General features: G+C 36.9%; 1 protein-coding gene across 18 annotated transcripts in view; it reads right to left on the bottom strand.

Moving 5' to 3' along the window:
- adgrb1a (adhesion G protein-coupled receptor B1a) overlaps nt 1–24,641 on the bottom strand; it is an 86,213-nt gene that overhangs the window by 16,543 nt on the left and 45,029 nt on the right. For 9 of the 18 annotated variants that reach the window (XM_043261393.1, XM_043261396.1, XM_043261400.1 and 6 more), the window contains 14 exons: nt 24,323–24,490; nt 22,794–22,973; nt 22,148–22,477; nt 21,085–21,186; nt 20,789–20,895; nt 20,505–20,699; nt 20,351–20,419; nt 19,803–19,911; nt 16,963–17,106; nt 12,697–12,772; nt 11,793–11,895; nt 11,232–11,275; nt 4,840–4,966; nt 55–158 (listed from right to left, as the gene is read on the bottom strand). In XM_043261393.1, the coding sequence (XP_043117328.1) occupies nt 55–158; nt 4,840–4,966; nt 11,232–11,275; nt 11,793–11,895; nt 12,697–12,772; nt 16,963–17,106; nt 19,803–19,911; nt 20,351–20,419; nt 20,505–20,699; nt 20,789–20,895; nt 21,085–21,186; nt 22,148–22,477; nt 22,794–22,973; nt 24,323–24,490 (1,858 nt within the window). The remainder of the gene's footprint in view (nt 1–54; nt 159–4,839; nt 4,967–11,231; nt 11,276–11,792; nt 11,896–12,696; nt 12,773–16,962; nt 17,107–19,802; nt 19,912–20,350; nt 20,420–20,504; nt 20,700–20,788; nt 20,896–21,084; nt 21,187–22,147; nt 22,478–22,793; nt 22,974–24,322; nt 24,491–24,641) is intronic. The other 9 variants (XM_043261395.1, XM_043261398.1, XM_043261405.1 and 6 more) reach the window with 3 other exon arrangements.

Here is a 24,641-nt window from a genome sequence, read left to right as displayed (position 1 = left end):
GTTTCTGTTACTGGTGAACAGCCAGATTTCGTTTCATCAGCAGATCTTACTTACCTCCAAACAGACACATAGATGATGATGAGGAGGAGCAGGGTGAGGGACGAGACCCCGCAGCCCACAATCAGAGTCACAGATGGAAGCTGGGTCTTATCCATGTTCTGTCAACACAAGAAATAGAGTCAGTTAGTGCTCAAAGATGCTAACGGCGCATCAGGCTAGCCGACTCTGTGTAGAAGAGCGCTGAGGAGAGTGGGCTGCTGTCCGTGTGGCTCCGGCTAAGGAACAAGGTGAGATGAAGGTCACTCAGTAAAGAGCTGATGCTGAGGACTGAGATATCCAGAGGGCACAGCAGAGAGCTATAGTATAACAACCTATGACTGCTTCTAATGACATATAGACTGTCAGAAAAAAAAAATTAATGATAGTGAATTACTCATACAGTGATTGTGAACCAAAAGCCTGAAATATAACATTTGCAGGCTTGCGCAACCATTGTCTTGGTTGCCATGGTGATGTGGTGGAGAAACAGCGGCCACTGCAGTGGTGTACGCAGCATTAACTGTACCATAGGTGTGAGTATTGCATGCCTGTGTGTTTGTGAATATCTGCATTCCTTGCCTAAGACTTACACCGCTACAATGCATATCTAGAAATATTATCTGTTAAACATTGTAAATGCGGTACAGCAGAGTTAAGGATGTCCACGGGTGCTACAAATTCACAGTTGTGCACTTCTCACCTTAAGTTTAAAACACACAGACTTACACTTACACACAAAGATAATTGGTCTGAGTTTATAGCCTGTCTTGTCTCCAGGTTTAATGTGCGCACAGGGCCAAGTTAATTAAATCCCTCTGATTAATCTGCACTGCAGTGAGGTCCCCACTGACAATCAAGAAAGAAATGCATCCTCTGAGACTAAGTTTGTCTTCTCCTGGCCAATCAAACACTTGACTAAGCCTAAGCTGTGGAAGACAGGCTAGTACTCGGAACAACCGCTATCGAACCAAGGGAATTATTTAGTCCATCAGCACAGACAGTGAGCCACAGCAAGTTGGGAACAGAAAACATCAACTAGCAAGCCTGTCAATTTTTAAATGTTTAATTGTGAGAAGGTAGGCAAAAGGAGGCTTAGAAAGTCACAATGAAGTCAGTTCTGGAAAGTTGGTGCACTTCAGTTCATTTGTATGAAGTCTATATACTTCCACTGGTAAAAATTGATTAAATCAATATGCAAAAAAAGTATATATATATATATATATATATATATATATATATATATATATATATATATATATATACATATATATATATATATATATATATATATATATATATATATATATATATATATATATATATATATTAATAATCACAGACTACAACAAAGAACTAAAATAAAATATGCATTAGTATATATATATATATATATATATATATATATATATATATATATATATATATATATATATATATATGGCTTTGCAATAGTCAATTAATCAAGCGTAGCTTTAGTTCTGGAAGGGTCGGTCAAGCTCACGTCAGCTGATTCACATCTACTTATAGGAATATGATTCTTATCTCAGCATTCATACATAAGGTCATTAAGTACTATCAGCAGCTTTCGCATTGCTCAATAGCTAATTACACCTTCCACTTCTAGATTAATTTCTAAAATGTTATTGGATATTAATGACATCTGCAACACATTTATGTTGGTTCTGTTCCGTTTACTCTATAGATGGTTACTGCTGCTCTCTTGCCCAGAACAGAACCACACTGCTAATCTAGACTATATGATAATTGTCAATCATTTTTGACTACAGGGGTCTTTGGAGAAATGAGTAAATAAATATAACCAAGCCACAATGTACTTGAAAATGCATGGAAATGTAAAAAGCTGTAAGCTATGCAATGCGTTCAATCAGTACTAAGGACACTGGTCTATTAATATTTTAAAACCTGCCAAACTGTATGCAAATTAAGCAGGACTAAAAACACGTAAATGCTAAACTTGCAAAGGTTTAGACTTGCTAAATCTTTTACAAGTGACATGCAAGCGGAAAGACGATGGCCTACCTCTGAAGAATGTGCTAACATGAAACATCTCAACACAGTGTGTGGTTTCTTTCTCTTGCCATCTTCACTGACCCATATTTGGGAATGATGTATTCAGAGCTTCATCCAAGTACAACTGCAGCGTAACTGTGCATTTCTACAAGCTTTAGCTCATAAATATTCCGCCTGGGCAAAACCACAGCAATTTTCTCATATCAAACAGCTTATAAAGCGTAAGACAATCTGACCCATGTAAACCAGAGCCTGGTTCAAAGCTTCAAACATCTGTAGAAATACTGGAATGCGATTAAAATAGCTGCAGTGTACTATCTCCCTTTATTTCTTTTTTCCTCTATCCATGTGCACTGCAGCTGACTGTATATTCAGACTCAGAATGTGAGAGGGAAAAGAAAGGAAGGGAAGTGTTTCTCTGGCTCTTTATCATTCCGAAGCTGTAGGGCGCTAGTTGCCAGCGGAGGGGCCGTTGGATGGGCCATTTTGAGGTGGCAAGTGGAGCTGCAGGAATAATTAGCGGCATAGCAGTGGGGGTCTGGAGCAAGAAGGCTAGAGAAAGAGAGAGACAGACAGGGAGTGGAGCCAAGGGGAGGAGCGGTCCTTCCTTCTGCTGGCACACAGCTACACAAATAAAATCCCCACAATATGCTTCCCACGAGGCATGGAATGAGCTAACTGCGACACTCCCTTATTCCGCGTCCATCTGACCAGGTAGAGCGGGACATAAGGCGAGCGATTACCATACAGCTATAGCTCTCTGGATCACCGTGAGGAGACACACACACACACACATCTATGAAAGCAGACAGCAGCACATATGCACACAGGAGGCCTCTGAAACACAGATAAAAATGTGTAAAATATAAACTGGCTATCTGAAAAACACAGATTGAATGTACTGTAACATCAGCCTTGATCAGCACGCAATAAATATAACCCTGTTTACTTTAATGCACTTTCCTGGTTTTGCTGTGAACGACCAATCAGTGCACATCGTTCCAAATAAAAATAATGCAGGTTTTTTAATTTTTTTATCTTTAATCAAAATCTTTAATTACTTTCCTTTTCTGCTGACAAAACCCAGGCCGAGGGAACATTTCGATAATGTTAAACAATAGCCAAGTAGATATTTCTGTGGTATTTAAGCAAATCACATTTAAAATCCAGCTGATTCATAGAGTGAAGCAGCAGCACCCTACATTTCTTTCTTGACTATCCTGTATAACTTGGTATTTTTACGGAAAACTATGGAGCCATGGGGTTCGTCAACTGTTTCTCCATAACTTTCTTTTGTTTCAACATTCTTTTGCATTCAGCAGAAAGACATTCACGGTTTGCCACAACTTGAGGGCGAGTCAATTTTTGGGCGAACTATGTCTTTAAGCAAGAACGATTTTTGGCGAAAGGCAATTCACACTTCTTGTGGTTTCTTTGGAGCAGAAATTCCATTGTTTCCATTTTCGAATCCAGCTCATTCCCAAAGAGAAGCTGGATATTTTATCCATTGCATTACAACAAAGCACATTAAGCCAGTATAATGTGCTATGAAAAGCAATTCCCTGTTTGTTGTACTCTTTTTTTTTTTTTTTACCCCGTATTTGCAGCTTTGTGCACAGTAGCCTGCATGTAAAACTCTGCTTTGTTATGATGTCACTTTTTCACTTGGTTTCCCAAATCAAAACAGTGTCACAACAGTTACTTCTGTTCCTGAAGCAGCCAACGTGAAACATCTTGGCAGAGCAAATGAGAGAAGACGTGGCCATTGTTTTGGCCAGTAGGGTGTCAAGCTTCCTCTTCCTCTTTTTTTTTACATTTTTTTTTGGGCACTCTGGCTCATATCTGGGCCAAGCTGCACAAAGAGAGCGTTATAGCGTGTTCTATAGCTTTAAGAACTTCCACTGCCCATGCTGTTTCCACGGCAACTGGTGAATAAACTGCTTCAGAGGCAGTTTCCAGTCTAATAATAACTAATCACACTGAATGAAAATTCTACACAAAGACAAGGCCCTTTCTTGCATTAAACCAAACCAGATCCCATCATTTTAAATAAAGATCCTGTTTTAAGACATATAGATTTACACAAAGATAACCCTCTAAGGCCCAAATGCACGGGTGGTGTGTCATTAAGATATATGTTTTACACTCATGGAAAGGCCAACAAATTCCCTTATGCACATCTAAATAATGTACAAAGAAAAATATATCCACACAGCAAATCCAACAGAATGATATATATATATATATATATATATATATATATATATATATATATATATATATATATATATATATATATATACACACACAAATGGAAATGTGTATGTTGGTGTGTTTTAAACAAACTGCATTTCTTTAATGCAGCTATTTACAGCTATTATATTATTAATTACATGCATTTCCTTCTGCACAAACATTTAATGTATGCAAATCCAAAATGAAAGCCTGCATGTTTCATGCACTGCGTTCTAGCATCAAACAAAGCTAGCCACACGTTCATTTTTGTATACATATATTTGTGTCTACATACTCATACACATCTAAAAAATGAAACACGTCTTAAATTGTTTGCATTAAATCCGCTGTATGGCTCTAGCATGCCGTGGAGAGGAGGAGAGGGGGAGTGAGAGAGAGGGATCTGTTGATACACAATGACAATGACGCCTATGACCAAAAAAAAAGCGGTACATTAAATCACACAATGTCACACAAACGCGTCTTTTGACGTTCTTCGGCGTTAAAGGAAACAATAGAAATGGCTCGACTTACCACATCGGGATTGAGGCGTGCTAAAATGGCGAAGGTGGAGAGTCTGTCACACAAGCATTTGGTTGTGCTGGAGTCGACGGGCACGGCTCTACAGCCTCGCGCAGACCAGGAGCCCAGCAAAGACGAGCTGCGGAGCGGAGACAGACAAGAGCGCGGAATGAGATCAAATCCCTGCGCGATAAAACAGCTATTTCTCTAATCCAGCGCACACTGAGCCCGCCGTACCAGAGCCGGAGCGCGAGAAAAGACAGATGAATGGACGATGTGATGCAGCGCACACCTCTGTTTTCTGCATAGCCAGGTTAGCTCATGTAAAAACAGTTATAAAAATGTAAAAAAAAAAAAAAAAAAAAAAGTCTTGAAATAAAATAAAGTTTAAGGTAAAATATTTTAGAATAAACGTATTTTATTTTAATAAATTATTATTATTATTATTATTATTATTATTATTAAATATGCAGCCACACATACATAGTGCATGTCTGAAAATTCGAACCCTGGGTAAATATAATGCTGGGTTATGATTCACTATTTCACACTGGTCTCATTTTATCCCGGGTTAGTAATCGATTTTCACAGGGTGGGCTACGTTTTAAATCCTTAATTTAAACCGAGCGTATTTACGAAACTAAACGCATTAAATGACGGGTTGCGACTAGAACGCGCAAATTAAAGATGTCGGCAAATAATTCTGTGGTTGTTTTCAGTTTACCGAAAAGCGGCAACGTCTCTTGCGTCGTCAATACAGCTCAACGCCATTTTTAACGTTCAACGCCGGAAGATGAAAACACAACGTTCCAAAGTGTCTTCGCACCGGACAACATTAACCATTGCTGAAAGAAGCACTGACTGTCGATGAACCACACAAATCTAGCATCGCGACCTTTTTCACATTTCAGGGTTTTTCAGCAGCGGAAGTCGTCATAGTCAGTTAAACTTTGAGGACGGTGAATGGGAAATTATACAACGTAGGTTAGCCTATATGTATTTTGCGTTCCCATTTGCTCAAATAGCAAAAGAAAAAAAAATCATAGCGTTTTCCAGAAATTTTAAAGTGAAAAAAATGACAAATAACGACATTTAGCGAAATTGACCATACACCCTATAGACGCTGCATTAGCGTTAGCATTAACTAATGCTAAAGCTAAAGCGTTTTCTTGTAATCTGATGCAAAATTGATGTAATACAAACTATAATGTTATAAATGCACACACATGCGCACACACACACACACACACAATTCAAAATCTAAAATACTTTGGAGGATTTTCGATGCTGATCACAGTTGAAATGTGTCATCACAGTCATGTGAAAAGTGTCCATTATAGACACAGAATTAGGTGCTATATTTTATAGTAATCGTAATATTAATAATGGATAACTGTATAATGTTGAATAGTAATTATTATTATTGTTGTTGTTATTATTGCAGTAGCAGTATTACTAGTTTCTTGCATTCCAAAACACAAAACAGCAAACACCAAAATACCCAGAATCTCTTTGAAATGAAATTTCCCAAAGGACAGTTTGGGGTAGCCTTTTCACGCTGTGTTTAGCCTGCAGCAATCCTTCCAAGTGGAGTAAGGAACAGTCTCTTTTACCTGTCAAAACTTTGTAAGTTTATAAAGTGTGGAGGAAAAGTGCAATGGAGCAGAGGTTGGATATTACACTGGGACACTGAGACCTGAAGCACAACATGAATGAAAGAGGAAAAAAAAAAAAAACAACAACTTGTGAACAGAGCAGTGTCTTATATTTTCTATTAACAATTTGTGAATTTCAGATACGCATATGATGTCCCACATGTTCAGAAACAGAATAACGAGCATAAACGAATCAATCCTTTCAACACGGTTTTATTTGTTAACATATGCAATGGATTAATCTTGTTAATCTCAACATTTACTAATACGCATTACTAAAATCAATATGATAATATATGGGGAGATTACACGCACTAGTCATACACTAAAAATAATGTCAAAAGCTAACTTTTCATAAGACCGAAAAGGAACCTTAATCCACATCTTTCTATTCTGTTTTATGCTTCCCATGATACTTGCATGCACCGAAGCAGATGACAATAAAAGCACGAATATCATAAATACAAGTGAACCTTTAAGTTGCGGTTTGTGCCGCTGCCCAAAGCCACTCAACAATTAGTCCATTCCGCCACCTACACAAATTTGAATCTCATAATCTTGATGAGGAACCCTCTTGACAGCATGATTCGGCCGTGTCTGATCTAACGCTCAAATAATTGCAACAAAGACCTCATAATGACATCAATGAAAGTGATATGAAAGTCATATCAAAACATACCCACTGCATGCACAGCTGATCCTAATAGCGAGCCATCAATCATGTAGCATCCTCTTCATGTAGCTGCAACGTGAAGTCGATATACTCTCACACACACTCACACACACACACAAACCCGGGGTTACCGGCACCATTCCAAACCCACTGTGCGGTAGAGCTCTGCAGTCTGGGATACCCACAATGCACTGGGGCTTGAAGAGCGCTGAGGGCCAAACAGTACAGCGCTGGAAGCACAGCGTGTTGCAGCCCCGGGGGAGGGCTCAGTGTTAACATTAGCACATAAACCTGAAACTCAATATATTATCACCCACTGCACAGACACTGCGCGTGATACGATTAAGACTTTGTGTCGACCACACAAATATAAAGACAGCGCAGCACGCCTGTGTAATTGGATCATGGGCTTCCAGTCCAGCTGTAGTGTGCATGTTTGCAGAGAACATGCCAAGTGCAGATGCATGAGAAAAGCAGGCTTGAAAAAAATTTAAAAATTAATATATATATCAGAAACAGACTCAAACTTATTTTTTTTTTATTGTGCATTACAATTAATCCAAATCAAACTGCAAAAACATAATAATAGCAAAAATTCAAATAAAAATATAATATTTTGTATAATATGTATTTTAGATTTTTGTAATTTTAATGGTAAAAGTCTGCAAAAATGAATATGAAAACTAAAATATTCAACAAAAAAATTCTATTATTATTTATATGCTATTGTACTTTTACCCATATTTTGAATCAGCTATTTTTATGCTAATTTTATTAAGTTTTTATGGTTTAAAATGTTTGTTAGATTTTTTGTATTTTTGTTATGATGTTATGTTTTGTTATCTTAAAACCTAAAATGTTGCTACCGTATTGCTTTTTATAATAAATTCTGGAAACAACGGCTGCTGATTTTTTATTGTACATTTCACAGATTCTTTTATGCAGGAAATGCCTGCAAAATGCCTCAAAATCCATGAATGAGAAGGATCGTGTAAGAACCAGCAAAAAAAAAAAAAAAAAAAGACTGGTTTGTATCGCTAGCGTGTGATTGAAGTGCGAGTCAACAGAAAGCCCACACTCTTTAAAGCTGTTAACTAAAAGACAGTCAGTGACAAGGACGCCTCCTCACATTCCAATTTCTCTCCCAAATATGAACTCATTAATCATAGCAGCTGTCCAAGATGGATTTTAATTTCGCACCAAACACACACCAGCCCCGGCTCTCCTTCGCTCAATGCGGGCAGATTACATTTCACTGTCCTCTTCCTGTCTCTCAGCCTCTCTCTTTCGCTCCCTTTATCTCACTCCTTCCTCTCTGTCACCATTCTCTTGTCTTGTCTTTTTTTTTTTCTCATTTCTCTGCATTTTTGTGTTTTATTCTTGTGTTGTATATAGTGCTTGGTGTACTATAACTTTTCTAAATTCATATATTTATTTATAAATATATATTTTTGCACATATATACTGTACATATGATTTATAAGGACTAAAATATTTTTTTATGTTTTTGAGGCTGCATTAAAACACAGTAAATTAGGCAGACAGTAAAGCAGTAAATAAAAGTTTAAATATTATAATAATTTAAAGTAATTATTTATTTATTAAGAATAAAAGTATGTTAAGTAAAAAATGTTGGGGTTTTTTTCTGTAATGCAAAGCTGATTTTTAGCAGCCATTACTCCATTCTTCATTGTCAGATGATCCTTCAGAAATAATTTTAATATGCTGATTTGCTGCTCAAGAAACATTTCTTCATCTCATAATTATGTTGAAAATAGCTGTGCTGCTGAGTGTTTTTGTTATTATTAACACAAAGTTCGAAAGAATAGCATTATTTATTCAAAATAGATGAAAAAAAATGTATGTCAATTTTGATGAATGTAATGCTTCCTTGCTGAATAAAAGTATTAATACATCTTAAAAAGTGAAAGACCAGCAAGAAACCACATAGGAATGGCACTGCAATGCCCTGATAACCAATAACAACACCAGTGAGTTGTATATATATTTAACAGGAATTTTATTTCTATTGTTCTCATTCTGCTCTCCCTTGAGGCAACGGCAGAAAACTTTATATCTTTAACATATCTATATGTATTCATCTAAATGCAAATGTTCCACCCACACTGCATTAAGCACTATGGGCACAAACTAGTCTTTTGCAGTTTTAAAAGACAAAAGAGAGCGCCAACAGATGGATGTGTAGGGGGTGAAAGTACAAGCATGACCAGGAGGCCCACGGTTTTTTGTTAAAGTGCAACATAATTCTGGTGCTCGTCTGTCTGATCGTCTGTCCATCTGTCTCTTTCAATAGAATCTGGCTTCAGAGACACGGTCTCAATTTGCTCGCTCTCTCTGCAGAGAGAGAGGAAAAAAAAGAAATAAGTTTCTGTTCATGTTTGCTAATGAAATCGAACTTATTCTCATGGTAATACATAACGATTCTCCTATTTCAGTTCTTTGGTGTGTATTTTGAATTCTACAATAATAATTCAGATGTAAATTCCGCAGCTGAAGCACTTAGAGTGACGCTGTCTGGGTTTACCTGTTATGTTTCTCCGCACTGGTAAAGGCACACCAATCACGTCTGTGCTAAGCATTTTTTCATTTAGATGATTGAGATGATTATTGAGATGACAGGATGGATTTCCATTTGAATGTCAGGTGCCAATCTTTTACTCATAAATTTAAACCTTTATACTTTAGAGCATAAAACGTCCTGAGATTTGAATGCTGCTATAGGAGGACAGTTTTTTATGATAAATAGAACATATAAAGGAAATATATGGTCGATTCTATATCTGTGTAACTGTCACTCACAGAATACGTACTAAATACATACTAAAAGTAATGTTGTCATTTTTCTGCAAGGTTAAATTAAAGTTTTACATATATTAATGCATGCACACACACACACACACACACACACACACACACACATATACCACATATATATCTGTGTGTGTATATATATATATATATATATATATATATATATATATATATATATATATATATATATATATATATATATACATACAGCATTATATATTTATCAGCATTATATATATATGTATGTATGTGTATATATATATATATATATATATATATATATATATATATATATATATATATATATATATATATATATATATATATATATATACATACAGCATTATATATTTATCTCTATATTATATTCTTATAAAAATATCTATATATTTTTTTATATCTTATTTTACATAATAAATACACTTTGAAGATTCTGGTAATGGCAAACAATTTGGCAAACAATGGTATCATTTAATCCTAAATCAGTTTTCATATGGTAGTATGCTTTATTTACCATCATCTTTCTATCGTCATCTAACAATTTTTCTGTGCCAATTTGCATCTAATCTAGTTATAAATGAGCCAACAGTGCTGGCTGCTCTCAAAAGCAGTTGGTTTACTGCATTTCAGTTTGCAAGGCCGGTATCAGTTATTGCAAACATTCATGATGCCCATTTGGCTTTTACCAATACTAGTTGTATCTTGAATAAAAACCAACATAAATATAGAGATAAAATGTCTACAGACACCAAATTACCTTGTGTTAACACGCTAAAACACCCATACAACATTATCCTTGCAACTTATTTCCATTCTTCTACAAAAAGGGCATGTTTGCAGCCAGACACGTCTTCCCTCTTTCCCTCTCTCTGGTCTTTCTAACTGTTTTCTCTTGTAGCCTGCTCTGTGTGTCACTTCTCCGCTTTAATTTGGAGTGTGTTTTCCATAATTGCCGCTGATTTGTATACAGTACAGAAGGAATGTGGCATGAAAAAATCATCCGGAGTCAAAGTGGAGACAGTGCTGGGTCAAGTGAAGATCAAGGCAGCTATCTGCAGGATTCAACAGCTCCTGTCACCGACTTTGCGTCAGTGTTTTAACATACAACAGCATGTCGTCTCTACCCCTTTATCAACACACCCCTCCTTAAGCCTTGGAAAATACAGCCCACTGTGTGAGTGAAGATTTCCCGAAAAACTCAGCAGACAGCAAAAACAGATTTAAATCAATAAACAGCTTCTCACCTGTCATTCTCATCCCAGGAAATGCAGGTTTGGTTTGTGGTACCCTGTGGAGAGAGTAAGAGGGCGAGAGGCAGAGAAGGATGTCACCTTGTGATTTTGCCTTGCAAATATGTATTGGTGATTCTTCAATTAGGGGCACTTTTGACTACTTGAAATCTTAAAATATTAAACTTATTCAAACATTTTTTTTTTTTTTTGAAAGCAGTTTTTTTGATGTCCTGAAATAAAGTTATGATCATAGCCATTGGCTTTTAAGTGGACTTTTTCAAGTGTGTTCTGATGCCGTGTGTGATAGTAATGATCAATGATGTATATATATATCTTTCAAAAATAGTGAAATTCTGGAAAATGGCTAAACACCCATAACATAAAAGAAGGCAAATAAAACAGTAGTTCTACATTATGTGAAAGGAAAATTACTAGAAGAGTAATTTCTACAAGAATAAATAAAAAATGAATTCATTTTAACGTCTCAGAGTAATATAGCCATAGTTTGAATAAAAGACTGAACACATACTGCGTTTGATGCAACATATGGGTTTAAAGGGCAGAGCGTCTTACATTGTAAAGGTGTGAGAATTCAATCTCTAGTGGAGTTGAGAGGGAGCTGGGAGTGGGTTTGATTGTCACCGAGATCACCTTGGAGTTCAGCACTGTGCTATTTCTGTAAAAATACAGAGAGAGATGAGAGAATACATGTGCAGGACTGCAAAAAACAGCAGGGGGAATAAGGGAGGAGGTCATGACCTTCAAAGAAGCTGCCACGTTCCCATGTGACAAATATAGTATGAGACGCTTCACGTTGAGTTGTGGTAAATGTACATGTCATTTGCTCATAGAATACATTCTTTTTTTTGACACTTTTTGTGTCACCAGATATCTGTTTCAAAATCACTACATACCAAGAAATGAGAAAAAGAGAAAACGGGAAAGACAACTTTCCTGTTGAACCCTAAAGGCTTTTCAATACAGTTAGACATCTTCAGAAAGGCTATAAAACTATTACAAGGCAAAAAGTGTATTTTTATATGTCTTTGTTTTTATGTAATTATTTCAGATTGAGGAGTTTCCTTTTAAAAGTCCCTGTAAAGAAACAGTTCACCCAAAAAAGTATATTTTCAGTAAATGAAAATTTCATTTACTCTCTGTCATTTCCTTCCAAACCTTTATGAATTTCTTTCTTCTATGTGCGTAAAAGACATTTTGAAAATGGTTTTCCCTGTTCATCAGTCAGTGTTAACTGTTTGGTTAGGCATACAAACATGGCTCTGACAATGTTTGGCATTGAAAAATAAAATCTAAAATCTGACAGTGATAGCATATACAAACCGTCACTACTTTAGCCCAAATAATGCTTGAAATAAAACTTAAAATAAAGCGTAGCGGGTTGGTCTTTCTTTAAAAGCAACAGAGAGAGAATTCAGTTGAAATGCACTCAAGTCTCAATATAAAAAGAAAGTCTTACCTCTGTAGAGAGAGAATGCTGCCCAAGTTTCTGTACAGTACGATACCAGTCACAAACGCAGAGGCATCATCTTCATCTATAACACAAACAGATATACAGTATCACCTCGGTTCTACGTAAATAAAAAGGCATCAAGTAAAGTGATGAGGAAATGAAATGCTATAAGAGGTCATTAATACAGACTTGATTGGTGTTTAATCAAACCCTTTATTTAGTGCCCTGTAATGTAACTGGGGGTGAGATTGCAGGTTGCGCTCTCTCTTCCTGTTTCTCGCTATATTTTACCCTGCAGCTTCTCACCTGAGTTGGGCAACATGACTAATCACTTAACATATGCTTGCACGGACCTTCATTACACACACACACGCACACACACGCACAGCGTGTTCCAAGAGTTATCCTTTTTAATGAGCACACACACACAGGTTTGTTTTATGGGGACATTCTATAGGACTATTGGTTTTTATACTGTATAAACTTAATTTTCTTTCCCCTACGCCTACCCCACAAAACTTTCTGCTATTTTAGATTTTCCAAAAACTTCATTTAGTATGATTTATAGGCTTGTTGCTTGCTTGCTTGAGGGTATTTGGTCCATTTGTATACCAAGTAGACACACACACACACACACACACACACACACACACACACACACACACACACACACACTAGTGTTCAAAATTTGGGGTCAGAGTGGTTTTTTTAAAAGGAAATTAATGTTTTCATTCAGCGAAAATGCATTAAATATATCAAAAGTGACAGTAAAGAAAAACAAATATGAACATATTTTAAATAAAAACTGTTCTTTTGTACTTTCTATTCATTTAAGAATTCTGGAGAAAAGGACATGCATTACGGTTTACACAAAAATGTAAAATAATTTCTTTATTTAACATAAATGAATGAATTTGATTAAAAGATACAGTAAAGATATTTCTTTTCATGGCTTCCAAAAAAATACTACACATTACAATCGTTTTCAACATTCAAAATCTGAATATTAAAATGATTTGTGAAGGATCACGTGACATTAGAGTAACAGCTGCTGAAAATTCAGTTTTGCCATCGCAGGAATAAATTACATTATAAAAAATATTTAAATAGCAAATTGTAGTAATATTTATCAAAATACAGTTTTACTGTAGTTTTGATCAAATGAATGCAGCTTTGATGAGCATACAAGTGACATACAATATATATATATATATATATATATATATATATATATATATATATATATATATATATATATATATAGCAAATCACATGATGCAACTAATCTTGAATATATCATTTACACAACTATAAACAGATACACATAATTGGCCTGTTGGTTTGAAATGACAAGGTGGTATTTCTGTGCTAATGAAGAGAGCAACACTGTATGAAAAAGCGTAAGTGAGGGGAAAGGGCAGCGGTCCAGCCTCTGTCACACTCACACTGCATCACTGTCAGAAGAACCACCTGAAACAATGCACACACACACACACACAAGTGCATAACGTCCATCTGGTCTTCAAGCAACACTGCTCTAAATCATGCCAAAACATGTGGCAGCCTGGCATGCGCTGCAAGGGAGAGAAAGAGTGAGAGACTATAGGGGGGTGCCAGGCGGCGGGCAGAGGCCACAGCTCCAGGGCTGCAGCTGAGGTCCCATGGGCAAGAACACAAACCGATGGAGGGGGACGGGGGCTGGGGGCATGACAGTTTCAAGTTCCCTCTGGGTAAATCTCTCTTCCCCTCCTACTAATACACCAAAGCCATGATAATATGAACAGATGAGACCCAAGAGGGCATTTATGGACAACACAAGGTACTAGAGGAATGTAAAAAAAAAGAAAAAGATTGATTAAAAAATTATATACATTATCGATTTTAAAATCCACATTAGATATTTTCAATTTTACAGGACCTTTGAGCCACAAAGAAATTTATTTGAAGTTAAATAAAAAAGCAGAATTCCCCCAAATTGTTGTGTTAAGAGAACAATAACAAATAACCTACATTTTGAATATATCAGGTTTTCTCAACAATTCTTCTTTACATTGAACTTAAAAAAAGTGGTGTAGGATTCACCTTGAAACTATTTTACTCAGAAATTGCTAGTAAATTTTACAAATAGTTACAAAGAAATGGCAAGTAACATTGAATAGAACATAAAATTTTTAAGAAAGATAATATTTAAATTATTTAAAATAATATTTTGTAGTAAAGCTCACTCCAATTAAAGGTGCTGTATGTAAGTTTTGAACTGTACTAACGCATAAAAATACCACAATACATTAATAGACATTTAAGAAGCATGCTAAGTTAATATACTCTTTAAATAAAATTGTTTATATATAGTTATAAAAATTCTTTATATATCTAAAAACAATTCTACAGTTTTTTTTTACAATTCTACAATTCTTAAAACTGTGTGTTCCGTGTCAGAATATCTGTCTTTGTATCGGTCTGTGTAACCCGCCCACTGCCAGTTTGCTCAATTGTATTTCAGCACCTTGGGTTGATAGTTGGCGGAAAATATGTTGTATTTCATTTAATTTATCATTGTGTGTTTTTCCTGTTGGTTCGTCATCAAAGATGAAGAGGAAAAAATTTTTCTAAATACAGTCAATTCTACACACAGCACCTTTAACATATTCACAGATTAATTGTTAACAATAAGATCTGTTAAATGCATTTAGAAAATAAATATCACTTTAATATTGGTGCAAACAAATTATTCCCAACTCATTTTTTATTTATTAAAGTGTACTTTTTTTAGAACATATCCTTTGTAAAAATGAAAGTGTTTTATTCTCTTACAATGTGTTTCATTTGTTTCAGTCTGTAAAAATCCTCTCTCACGCTCCTCATTCTAAAGCGTCTTTAATATAACAGCTCATCTCAGCATGTCCAAAGCTTGACGATCTGTCAATCCAGTACTGGTGGCATGGCAACAGATCTCCCAATGGGAAAGGGAATTAAACCTAATTGCGCCTGATTGGCTCCTGCCGACTCCTGATTAAGTAGCAACTCCTCTATTAGCATAGTCACGGGGAAGAAGCATCTTAAATGGCCTGTAACGTCGGACATGGCAAGGATTAAACAGCCTACAGCAAACTGCTCTCCAGCGAAGGAGATCAAATTTGTCAAACAGAGATTTGTTGCGAAAACAATTTTCTTCACTGTAGAACACATTGTCCAGTTAACAAAACTTTTTGAGTCTCAAATACTAAAAAATGCTATTTTCTTTAAACTACATAAAAACCCTTGCCAGACTAGCGAAATTATCCCAAATGGTGTCCCAACTAGTCAAACATAGTTGTCTGAACGAAAAATGTTATGTTGTTGAAATGTTTGTGTTGCAGCTACTACAATTACTATTTCTGATGTTCTATCATTATTGTTATTTTGATGTAAAGAGCTGATCTTTGTTGGTTGTCACTGTCCTTGAGGTTATTGTGTCTAGTTTTGAGGCTTAGACATTACAAACTTACAAAGACAATGTTGTCTGCTTATTAGACTAACTTACCCAATAAAGTTTGTCATTTGCAAAGAAAAAAACAAAACCCCTTTAAAAAAAACAACATCTTTCAAGACACAGAAAAGTATCAGTTACATCAACATTAAGGATAATGAAGTGTGTTAGCTGTTAAAAAAAGTTTACTTTACTCAGTGACTTTACTCAGTGAACAACTTGGTCCAAAGTTGAGTAAACTCAAAAAAGCTGTGGAGCGAGTTGCCTTGAAATTTTAAGTTGTCAACTTAAATTTTTTACAGTGTATTGTTTTTACTAGAGATGTTAAATTATTCAGAGAGAAAAAAGGGAATGGGATGAATAGAATCAAGGCATGAAATGGAATTTACTAATTAACTTTTCCCTCTGGTTTCAGACACAATGCTTAAGGCTAGTCCTAGACTAAGATATAAACCTGAGCTGTTACAACTGAAAGAAACTTGCACTGACTGACCTTAAAACATGTCAGGGCCTTTGTTTTGTCGTAAGATGAACAACAGTAAAGCTTTTTTCTAAGGCACGTTTTCTAAAAATGACTTAAATGTCCTAATTGAACTATTGCCTAATCCTGGTTTAGGCTAAACCCTGTCTACACAATGAGGTCTTAATGAAAAAAAAAAAGAATAGTCCTTTATGAGCGAATGCACAATGCAGGCGTGATTCAAACCCATGTGATCACCAAGGCTCAGTGTGTCTGTAGCATGTATACTACTACATCGCTAGTGCTATATGTGTGCAGTTGTGTGAGACTATATCTTTCTTACCTGGTTTCCCAGTGACCAGGATGTTTTTAGCCACTCTGACTTTGTCCTCTGAGTTGCGAGCCCAGTCCACCATCCCCCTCCACCCCTTCATGGGGAAAGTGATATCTGCATTTCCTGCGACAGGCCGCTTGTGAATACTCAACACTGGAGAGAAAATCCAGAGGGAACTGTAAGATCCATGGCAACACCAATATCCTGACTCACTGCACAGCGATCACATCTCAACTAGAGAAAGTGTCATGCTGTCAGACGACTCCCCCATACAAACTCTCTCAGCTCAAACGCTTTCATTCTCTTATGATCTCAGCCTTCTGCTGCCAGCCATGTTCTCTGTACCACTTCACAACGACAGCATTTTAATCACCGAGCGAATTCCCGAAACTCGCAAAAAGAGTCATTTTTATTTATGAAACTCGAAAAATAAATCTGTGCAAATCGTTCAGAAAGCCATTGGTACTTTTCACATCAATGTAATGGAACAATTTACATACCGATGGTTTTACTTTACGGTTTATACCGTTTTAGGACTTTCAAACTAACCAAGTAACAAACGAATACATCTCACTTGTTAGTCATCGCATTTTTTTTCTACTAAGTACAGTAGCTGTGGTGTTTCACTTTTTTGACAGTCACTTTTTTTTGTATATAATCTTTCTTTTTATATCAACTTTCTATTCATTCAAAAATACTCAATGAAACAAAATATCCACAAAAATAATCAGCTGAACTGTTTTCAACATTGATAATAAACTTAAGAAATGCAAAACCAGTCATAAGTAGCCTTGGCATATTTGTAGCAATAGCCAGCACACATATTACACATATTACTTTGTTTATTTTATGCCAAAAAATAATTAGGATATTAAGTCACGATAATGTTCCATGAAAATATTTTATAAATTCCCTACTGTAAATGTATCAGAATTTAATTTCTATTAGAATTATGCTTTGCTAAGAATTTCATTTGGTTAACTTGAAAGGTGATTTTATATTTGTATTTATTTATCCAGATTTTCAATAGTTATAATTTATCTCAGCCAAATACTGTCCTATCCCAGCAAACCATACATCAATGGAAAGACTATTTATTCAGCTTTTAGATGATGCATAAATCTCAGTTTCACAGAATTGACTCTTATGACTGATTATGTGGCACATTTTTGCATTGAAATCAAGGTTGGAGCAGAGACATTAAATTACTTGGTGACAAAAAGAAGGAAACTGGCGGTTCAGAATTGATCAATGTGTGTGCTAATTGTTACTAACTCTATTACCCATGTTCTTGCGTTCAAGTTCTTGTGCATTATTTTCCATCTATTGATGAACGTGTAGTGTTACATATTCATCTGCGTCAAAGCTTTGTGTGGGACTGAGGTCATTGCTGTAGGACAGGTGTTGTCACTGGGGGAGAATCTGAGCTCATGGGCAGTTCACTGATTCAGAGGTAAACAAAACCTCTCACACCCCCTTTTAAACTCTGCCAGCTGCGGCCCACAACGAAGTGGTTTAGAGTGTGATTACAAAGCTAAAGAAATACCTAGAGCTGCAGATATTTGGAAATCAGTGTGAGCGGCATATCAGAGATAGGGACTGCTCAGACACTGCTTATGTCTGAAGGGATAATGTGTAATACTGCTTTGTAAGTATAAAAATGTTAAGGGTGTTTGAAAGTGTGTGTGAGTAATTGTGTAAGTGTGACATATTCTGCAGAAGGGGTTAAAACTGCTGTCCCACAACAACAAAAAAACACATTTAAAAAACGTTTAAGTATTTAAATCTTAGATGTTTATTAAAATATTAGTGTACTTAATGTATATAAATTCATAATTTATTAGGTACTTTCAATCCTACATTTTTCATGTAACTACTGAAACTGCATGTTTTAGTCCATTGGCTGATTTTATCTCCTCTCTCATAGCTACAAGGTGTGAGAAGACAGGTCTTATCATTTTGAGGTAAAAAAAAAATCTGTGTAACTTTAAGGAATTTTAATTGCAATTAAGCACACTTTTTTGGGGGTTATTCCATAACATTTCACTGGTATGTATACCATTGTTCAGAACTGTGCTAGCTAACTATGTTCTGATTAGCATCTTTGCTCAAAAAGTATCTAAAATTGTCACTAAAGAAACATTTGTTGGAGTTTTGTAGCGTCATCTATGTTTATTCTAATACCGAAATTACAATGCTAATGCAAAGCTAATGAACCTAACTTTGAAATCCCTATCAAATTTTTGCCTTTTACAAAGAAATATTTCATTTAAAATACAACAAATCTCATAAATTACATTTGAAATATTGTTAAAAAGTAATTGGTATTGATTTACCTCTGAAATACATTTTTATAAAATCTTAAGTCAATCCTTCTAATTAAATTATTACTACTACTGCGTTTCGGCAGTGACAAAACTGGGAAGAAGACAAATATTCCAAAATGTACTGAAAATAGGAGAATCACCTGCACAATTGCTAGAAATTTATACTGTTTTTTGGATTTTTTTTTTCCAACTCTGACTTTGGACCATTTCTGTAGAATGGCCCATATAGATGAATTTATGGCTTTGTAATTAAAACCACAAAACTATGAGAAAGGGTCAGGTACCAGCGAACATTTACATACATTTCCATGCCTTTAATGATTAAAAAAGCCATTTAAAAGACCTTACACAGTCTTGGAGGCCATTCATCAGATGGGTAATTACTTTTCAGTACAATCTACTTCATGTTTTTTTCAACTTCTAGGCTGCCTGTCCAAACATGCAACCACTTAAGTACATGGCCATCACCCTCTGTCATTATTGCAGAGGTGTAAACCGAACTAAATGTCAGTGGAAACTGACCCAGATTGTCGGTGACCTCATAAGTATCCTGGAAGTCCTTCATGCGGAGACTGATGACGTCTACAAAGTCCTCCACCAGACGAAAAAGCTCCTTAACATTTGGCCCAAGCTGGCAGAAAGAAAAACATAGCTTCATGTTAAAATGTTAGTTCTTCTTTCAATATATGATTCTGTAAGGGGATTTTAAATATTGTACTAAATATTAGATTTTCTAAAAATAACTGCCACTGCTGCTTGAGCTTAATGATATCTTTGCTTTAGAATCTAAACTGAAGCTTGCGTTAAGACATAAATTGTAAACTAACTAATGATCTAACTAAACAGCAGGAGACAAACAGCTGAAAGAAAGATGTGCAGCGAAGAGAAGAGAATTAGCCAATTAATCACCTTTAAAATCAGCTGAAACTTGCATAATTACTAAATGAAAGAGAGTTAGATGATGCCAACATTAAAAGAGGGAATGAGAGAATGATGAATGAGTGAGCGGAAGAATGAATGAGTGAATGAATAAACACACAGACATGGAGAGAGAGTGAAGGCTGACTCACCAGCTGTGCTTCCTCCCACCTCTCCCTGTTTTCCTCCATCAGTAAGTTACTCACTGATTGCACAAAATTCTGTGAACACAACCACATGACAGAGGTACATTCAGGGGTCAAAACTGTTTTTTATTTAGAACTAAGCAAATAATATTTCACTAACCCTCATGTCTGCATTACTGGGGCTGTAGTAGGACCTCCTAAATATCTCTGTCATGTTTTTCAGTACATCTATGATAGCCAGAAGGTCTCCGCTGTAGCTTGTTCCATCACTCGACGTCACTCTCAGCTTGGTCATGACTTCAGAGACCCCATCTCCCACAAGCCCTCGTTGAGCCTTGGACAGGTGATCTCTGGTCTGAAGTAAAAAATAAAAACAACAACCTTAACTTTGAAGACACCATATTGGTTTTAACCTAGCTAGAGCTTAGTTTAGACATCACCTACCAAAGTTTGGATACTTCTGTAATCATTTGAAACGCATTTAATGTAAGTTGGGTTCTCCCAGTATGCAATGCCTTCATCGTCTAATGAACATCGCCGAAGAATCAGTCCTGCATCACAGAAATGGTTCGTCATTATCAGATTTTGAACAAGGATTGATTTTGTCTTGGTTTATCTTCATTAAACCAAGCCTGTGGAGCTGTCCATGGTCCTGAAATTGTCTCAGTCTAGCTTAGAGGGTGATGACTGTTTAGGAAGTTATTCCGGCGTGTTCCTGTTTTGCATGAGTCATGTCTTACCTACAGCATTCGGAGGGCAGCGGACGGCTGCAGTGTCCCCTGCAGGAGTTTTCTTCCAAATTACGTTAGAGAAATTCTCCTCATCACAGATCTCATGCGGCTCTGCACAAAACAGAGGAAGTAAAAAAAATGCATACACCTGACCAGTGCCACAAAATTTGAACAAAGAAAGTTACAGAATTAACTAATAGGTGTAGGCAATATGCTACAAATATGCAAATAACTGTATTTTACAATAATGGTATATATGTATGTGTTTCACTGAAAATAATGCTGTTACAATCCAGATGTTACATGTTGGATGTCATTAATATTTATTTAGGGCTATTCCTGAAACATGAATCTGAATTCAGAATAGCACAAAACAAATAACGTGTTCTGCGGCCTAGTAGTGGTAGCCATTGCATTTCCCTTCATAAAATGCAAGTACAATGCACTAGATTGCGGGAAAGGGGGTGGGGGGAAGGAATCATGATGCCGGGTCAACATTGTGATGCCTGTCGACCATCAACGATTGACAATATCATCATCTCCCAGCTAAACAGTAATACAAATAAAAGTTTCTCAAGCCTAGTGAAGACATTAAGACTGTATATTAGGCTGCTGTCACTTTAAGACATAATACACAGATCTAATATTCTAACTTAAGACAGGCATTTTGACACAACTTTCTGTATATTCGATTTTTTGAGTGAAATAAACTGCAAAAAATAACTCATGAGACAGACAGCACAATAAGTTGCGAAAGACATCTCAATTAAATACATGGGCACAGTTCTGACAGACGGTTTTAATTAAATTGTCTCTCAGAAATAAAACCATCTGTCAGAACAGTGTGCTCGTACTGAATTGAGACTTGTATTATTACTTTTATATAGGGGTTTAAAGAGTCAAAATGTAAAAACATATGAAAAGGATAAACACGATCAACACTGTCGTGATAGAGATAGTAATTAATAATGTATTCCAGTTTTCAAATTTCAGCCTGTGTACTTTGTCTGCCAGTATATTGCCCACCCCTAGCAGAGAATAAATTTTGACTTCAAACATGTTTTTGTCTCACCTGGACATCTCTTCTCATTGCAACGTCTAACTTCCTCTCTGTCTCCTGGGCACGGCTCACCCCCAAAAAAGGGCCCATAACACACTCTCTGTCTTTGCTGGCTTCCTCCACCACATGTTTTGGTACAACCAGCCCAAGAGCTCCAGAGCTGCCACTGACCATCCAGAGGACACTCTCTGAGGAAACAGTCTCTTGTCTGACGCCACTCGCCCTGACACTCCAGACCCCCATACGAGGGCCCATTACACTCCCGAGTGCGCTGCATTGTTCCATTCGAACAGGACGAGGAACAGGAGCTCCAGCTGGACCACTCATTCCACACACCGTCCACTACACAGTAAAGACATCATGTGAGGATAGAGGATACAAAGCAACATTAAGTTTACAAAAGACAGGAGCATGATAAGAGGACATTTTCAAAAGATATGTTGCAGGAGAAAGAGAGAGGAGGCTTGGGTTGCCAAACTCTAGTCAAGTCCGCAGTGATTTAAAGCCTCACTTAATCACCATCATTTGCTGTGAACTTCACAATGCTTCCTTTCATTTTCTTTCTCTACAGTGCCTCACATTAGACCTTAATTGTGCTGCTTGATGAAAGTCATTAAATCTGCATGAGACAGTCTGTATTTAAAGACCCAAAGATCACCTGGGCATACAGCAATGTTGCAGAATTTGGTCTGTTTTTCTGGACCGTCGCAGGGGTTTCCTCCAAACAGCGGCTGCTTGCAGGAGCGAGTGCGGTCCCTGTACCCACGGCCACATGTCGAAGAACACAAGCTCCATGGAGTCCACTCATCCCAAGACCCGTGCACTGTAATCAGAGCGGCTAGGGTATGATTTATAGAGAGAAAAACGCACCTCGACAACACACAAACACACACGCACTGAGGTAAAACTAAAGAGGGGTTCACACTGACAACAATCTAAATTTATTTATTTTTAGAAGAAGTAGCCGATTTCCCGATGGCATAAGCAACTGTTTGGGATGAGATAAAGTTGAGAAAAGTTTAATGAGAGGCCATGTAATGGGAAGACTGCCAATAGGAGTCAAGGCATTGGAGCACATATGCATTGATCATTGCTCATCTTGTTCATGATATGATATATTGCTGCAATTTTACAAACATTTTCCACTCCATTTTTAGCAGAAAGAAAACTGATTCCCTGTCCAAACAGAAGAAAATCTTATTTTTTACCAGCAATACATCATGTTTGTGATCAGATGTTCAGAACTTACAGCCATTTACATAGCCCACAAATAATGTTTACGACAGAAATGCCTACTAGGAAAGACTGTATGATTCCCAAGATGGTTCACTCGCATTGCAGTGAATTGGAAAAAAACTGCAACACACAATTTGGAGGCTATAGTGATACCATCTAAATAAAAGAGATGTTAGTCATTTTGCACTGCAGCTAATGTTAGAGACTCTGCTTCCCTCAGAGACTCATGCTTGGGACTGCTTGCATGGCCTATGCATTGGCATTGACCAACCAGAAATATAAGCATTGAGCACAAGAGACAACATTTACAAGATTGTTTGTGTCAAAAAAGTTGAAATAAGCTTGGTGAGCAGTTTTTGAGATTTCAGAATTTCAGCATTCGATTAAATCTTGCATGCCAGGTTTTACATTGCCAGTAGCCACCACTTGAATTGATTTTCATTCCAAGACGCTTTGAGACTATCTACCAAAAATAAAGCAAAGAAACCTGTCAGTGTGAACATAGAATTACAGGTAGTGTAAAACACAGATATACATAGAACTCTTAGTGTGTAAAAAGCATAAAAGTGATTATCACTTAATACAACATTGTGCTTGGCTAGACTCATGTTTTATATTTAGGTAACACTTTTGTCTGGTCCCCTGAGATGCTGAAATGGTAAAATGAAAAGAGATTGAGAGAGACCATCCTACATGCAGTGGGAACTATAGGGAGTTTGCTGACAATGCTGCATTTAAACCCATTAACATCTTACCACGGCTCTCCAGCATCCAGGGTTGAGGGGGGAGCAGCCGCACATGGAAGCCCAGAATAAGTTAGCCTCAGGTGGGCAGCAGCTGAAGGGTGAGTGGGCAAAGCTAATGGACCTGAGTGAAGGTGGGACGGGTGCCGGGAAGTGGATAAGGAAGATGGTGGGGGGTGAGGAGAGGCCTGAGGTGGGCTGTGCTTACCTGGACACACAACAGTGTTATTGCAGGGTCTCTGTTCACGCAGCGGCCCGCTGCACTGCGTGCTGTACGGCACCGAGACGCATAAGCGTGTGCGGCTCTGCCAGCCCTCACCGCACGTGGTCGAACACACGCTCCACACAGACCACTCCCCACCCGACGTAGGATCCACTGAGAAGGACGGGAGGAAGTGGGGGTGGGGATGGGATGGGGTAAGGTAGGGAGCAGAGGAAAGGGTAGGAACAGGGCCAAAACTAATTAGCATGCAGGATTAACCACCGTATTTAACAGGGGAAGATCGTTTCATCGCTGACTCCATATC

This window comes from Puntigrus tetrazona, chromosome 16, assembly GCF_018831695.1.
Source record: "Puntigrus tetrazona isolate hp1 chromosome 16, ASM1883169v1, whole genome shotgun sequence".
Taxonomy (NCBI): Eukaryota; Metazoa; Chordata; class Actinopteri; order Cypriniformes; family Cyprinidae; genus Puntigrus; species Puntigrus tetrazona.
Note: the sequence above shows the minus strand (reverse complement) of the source record. Positions and strands in the feature narration are given on the sequence as shown.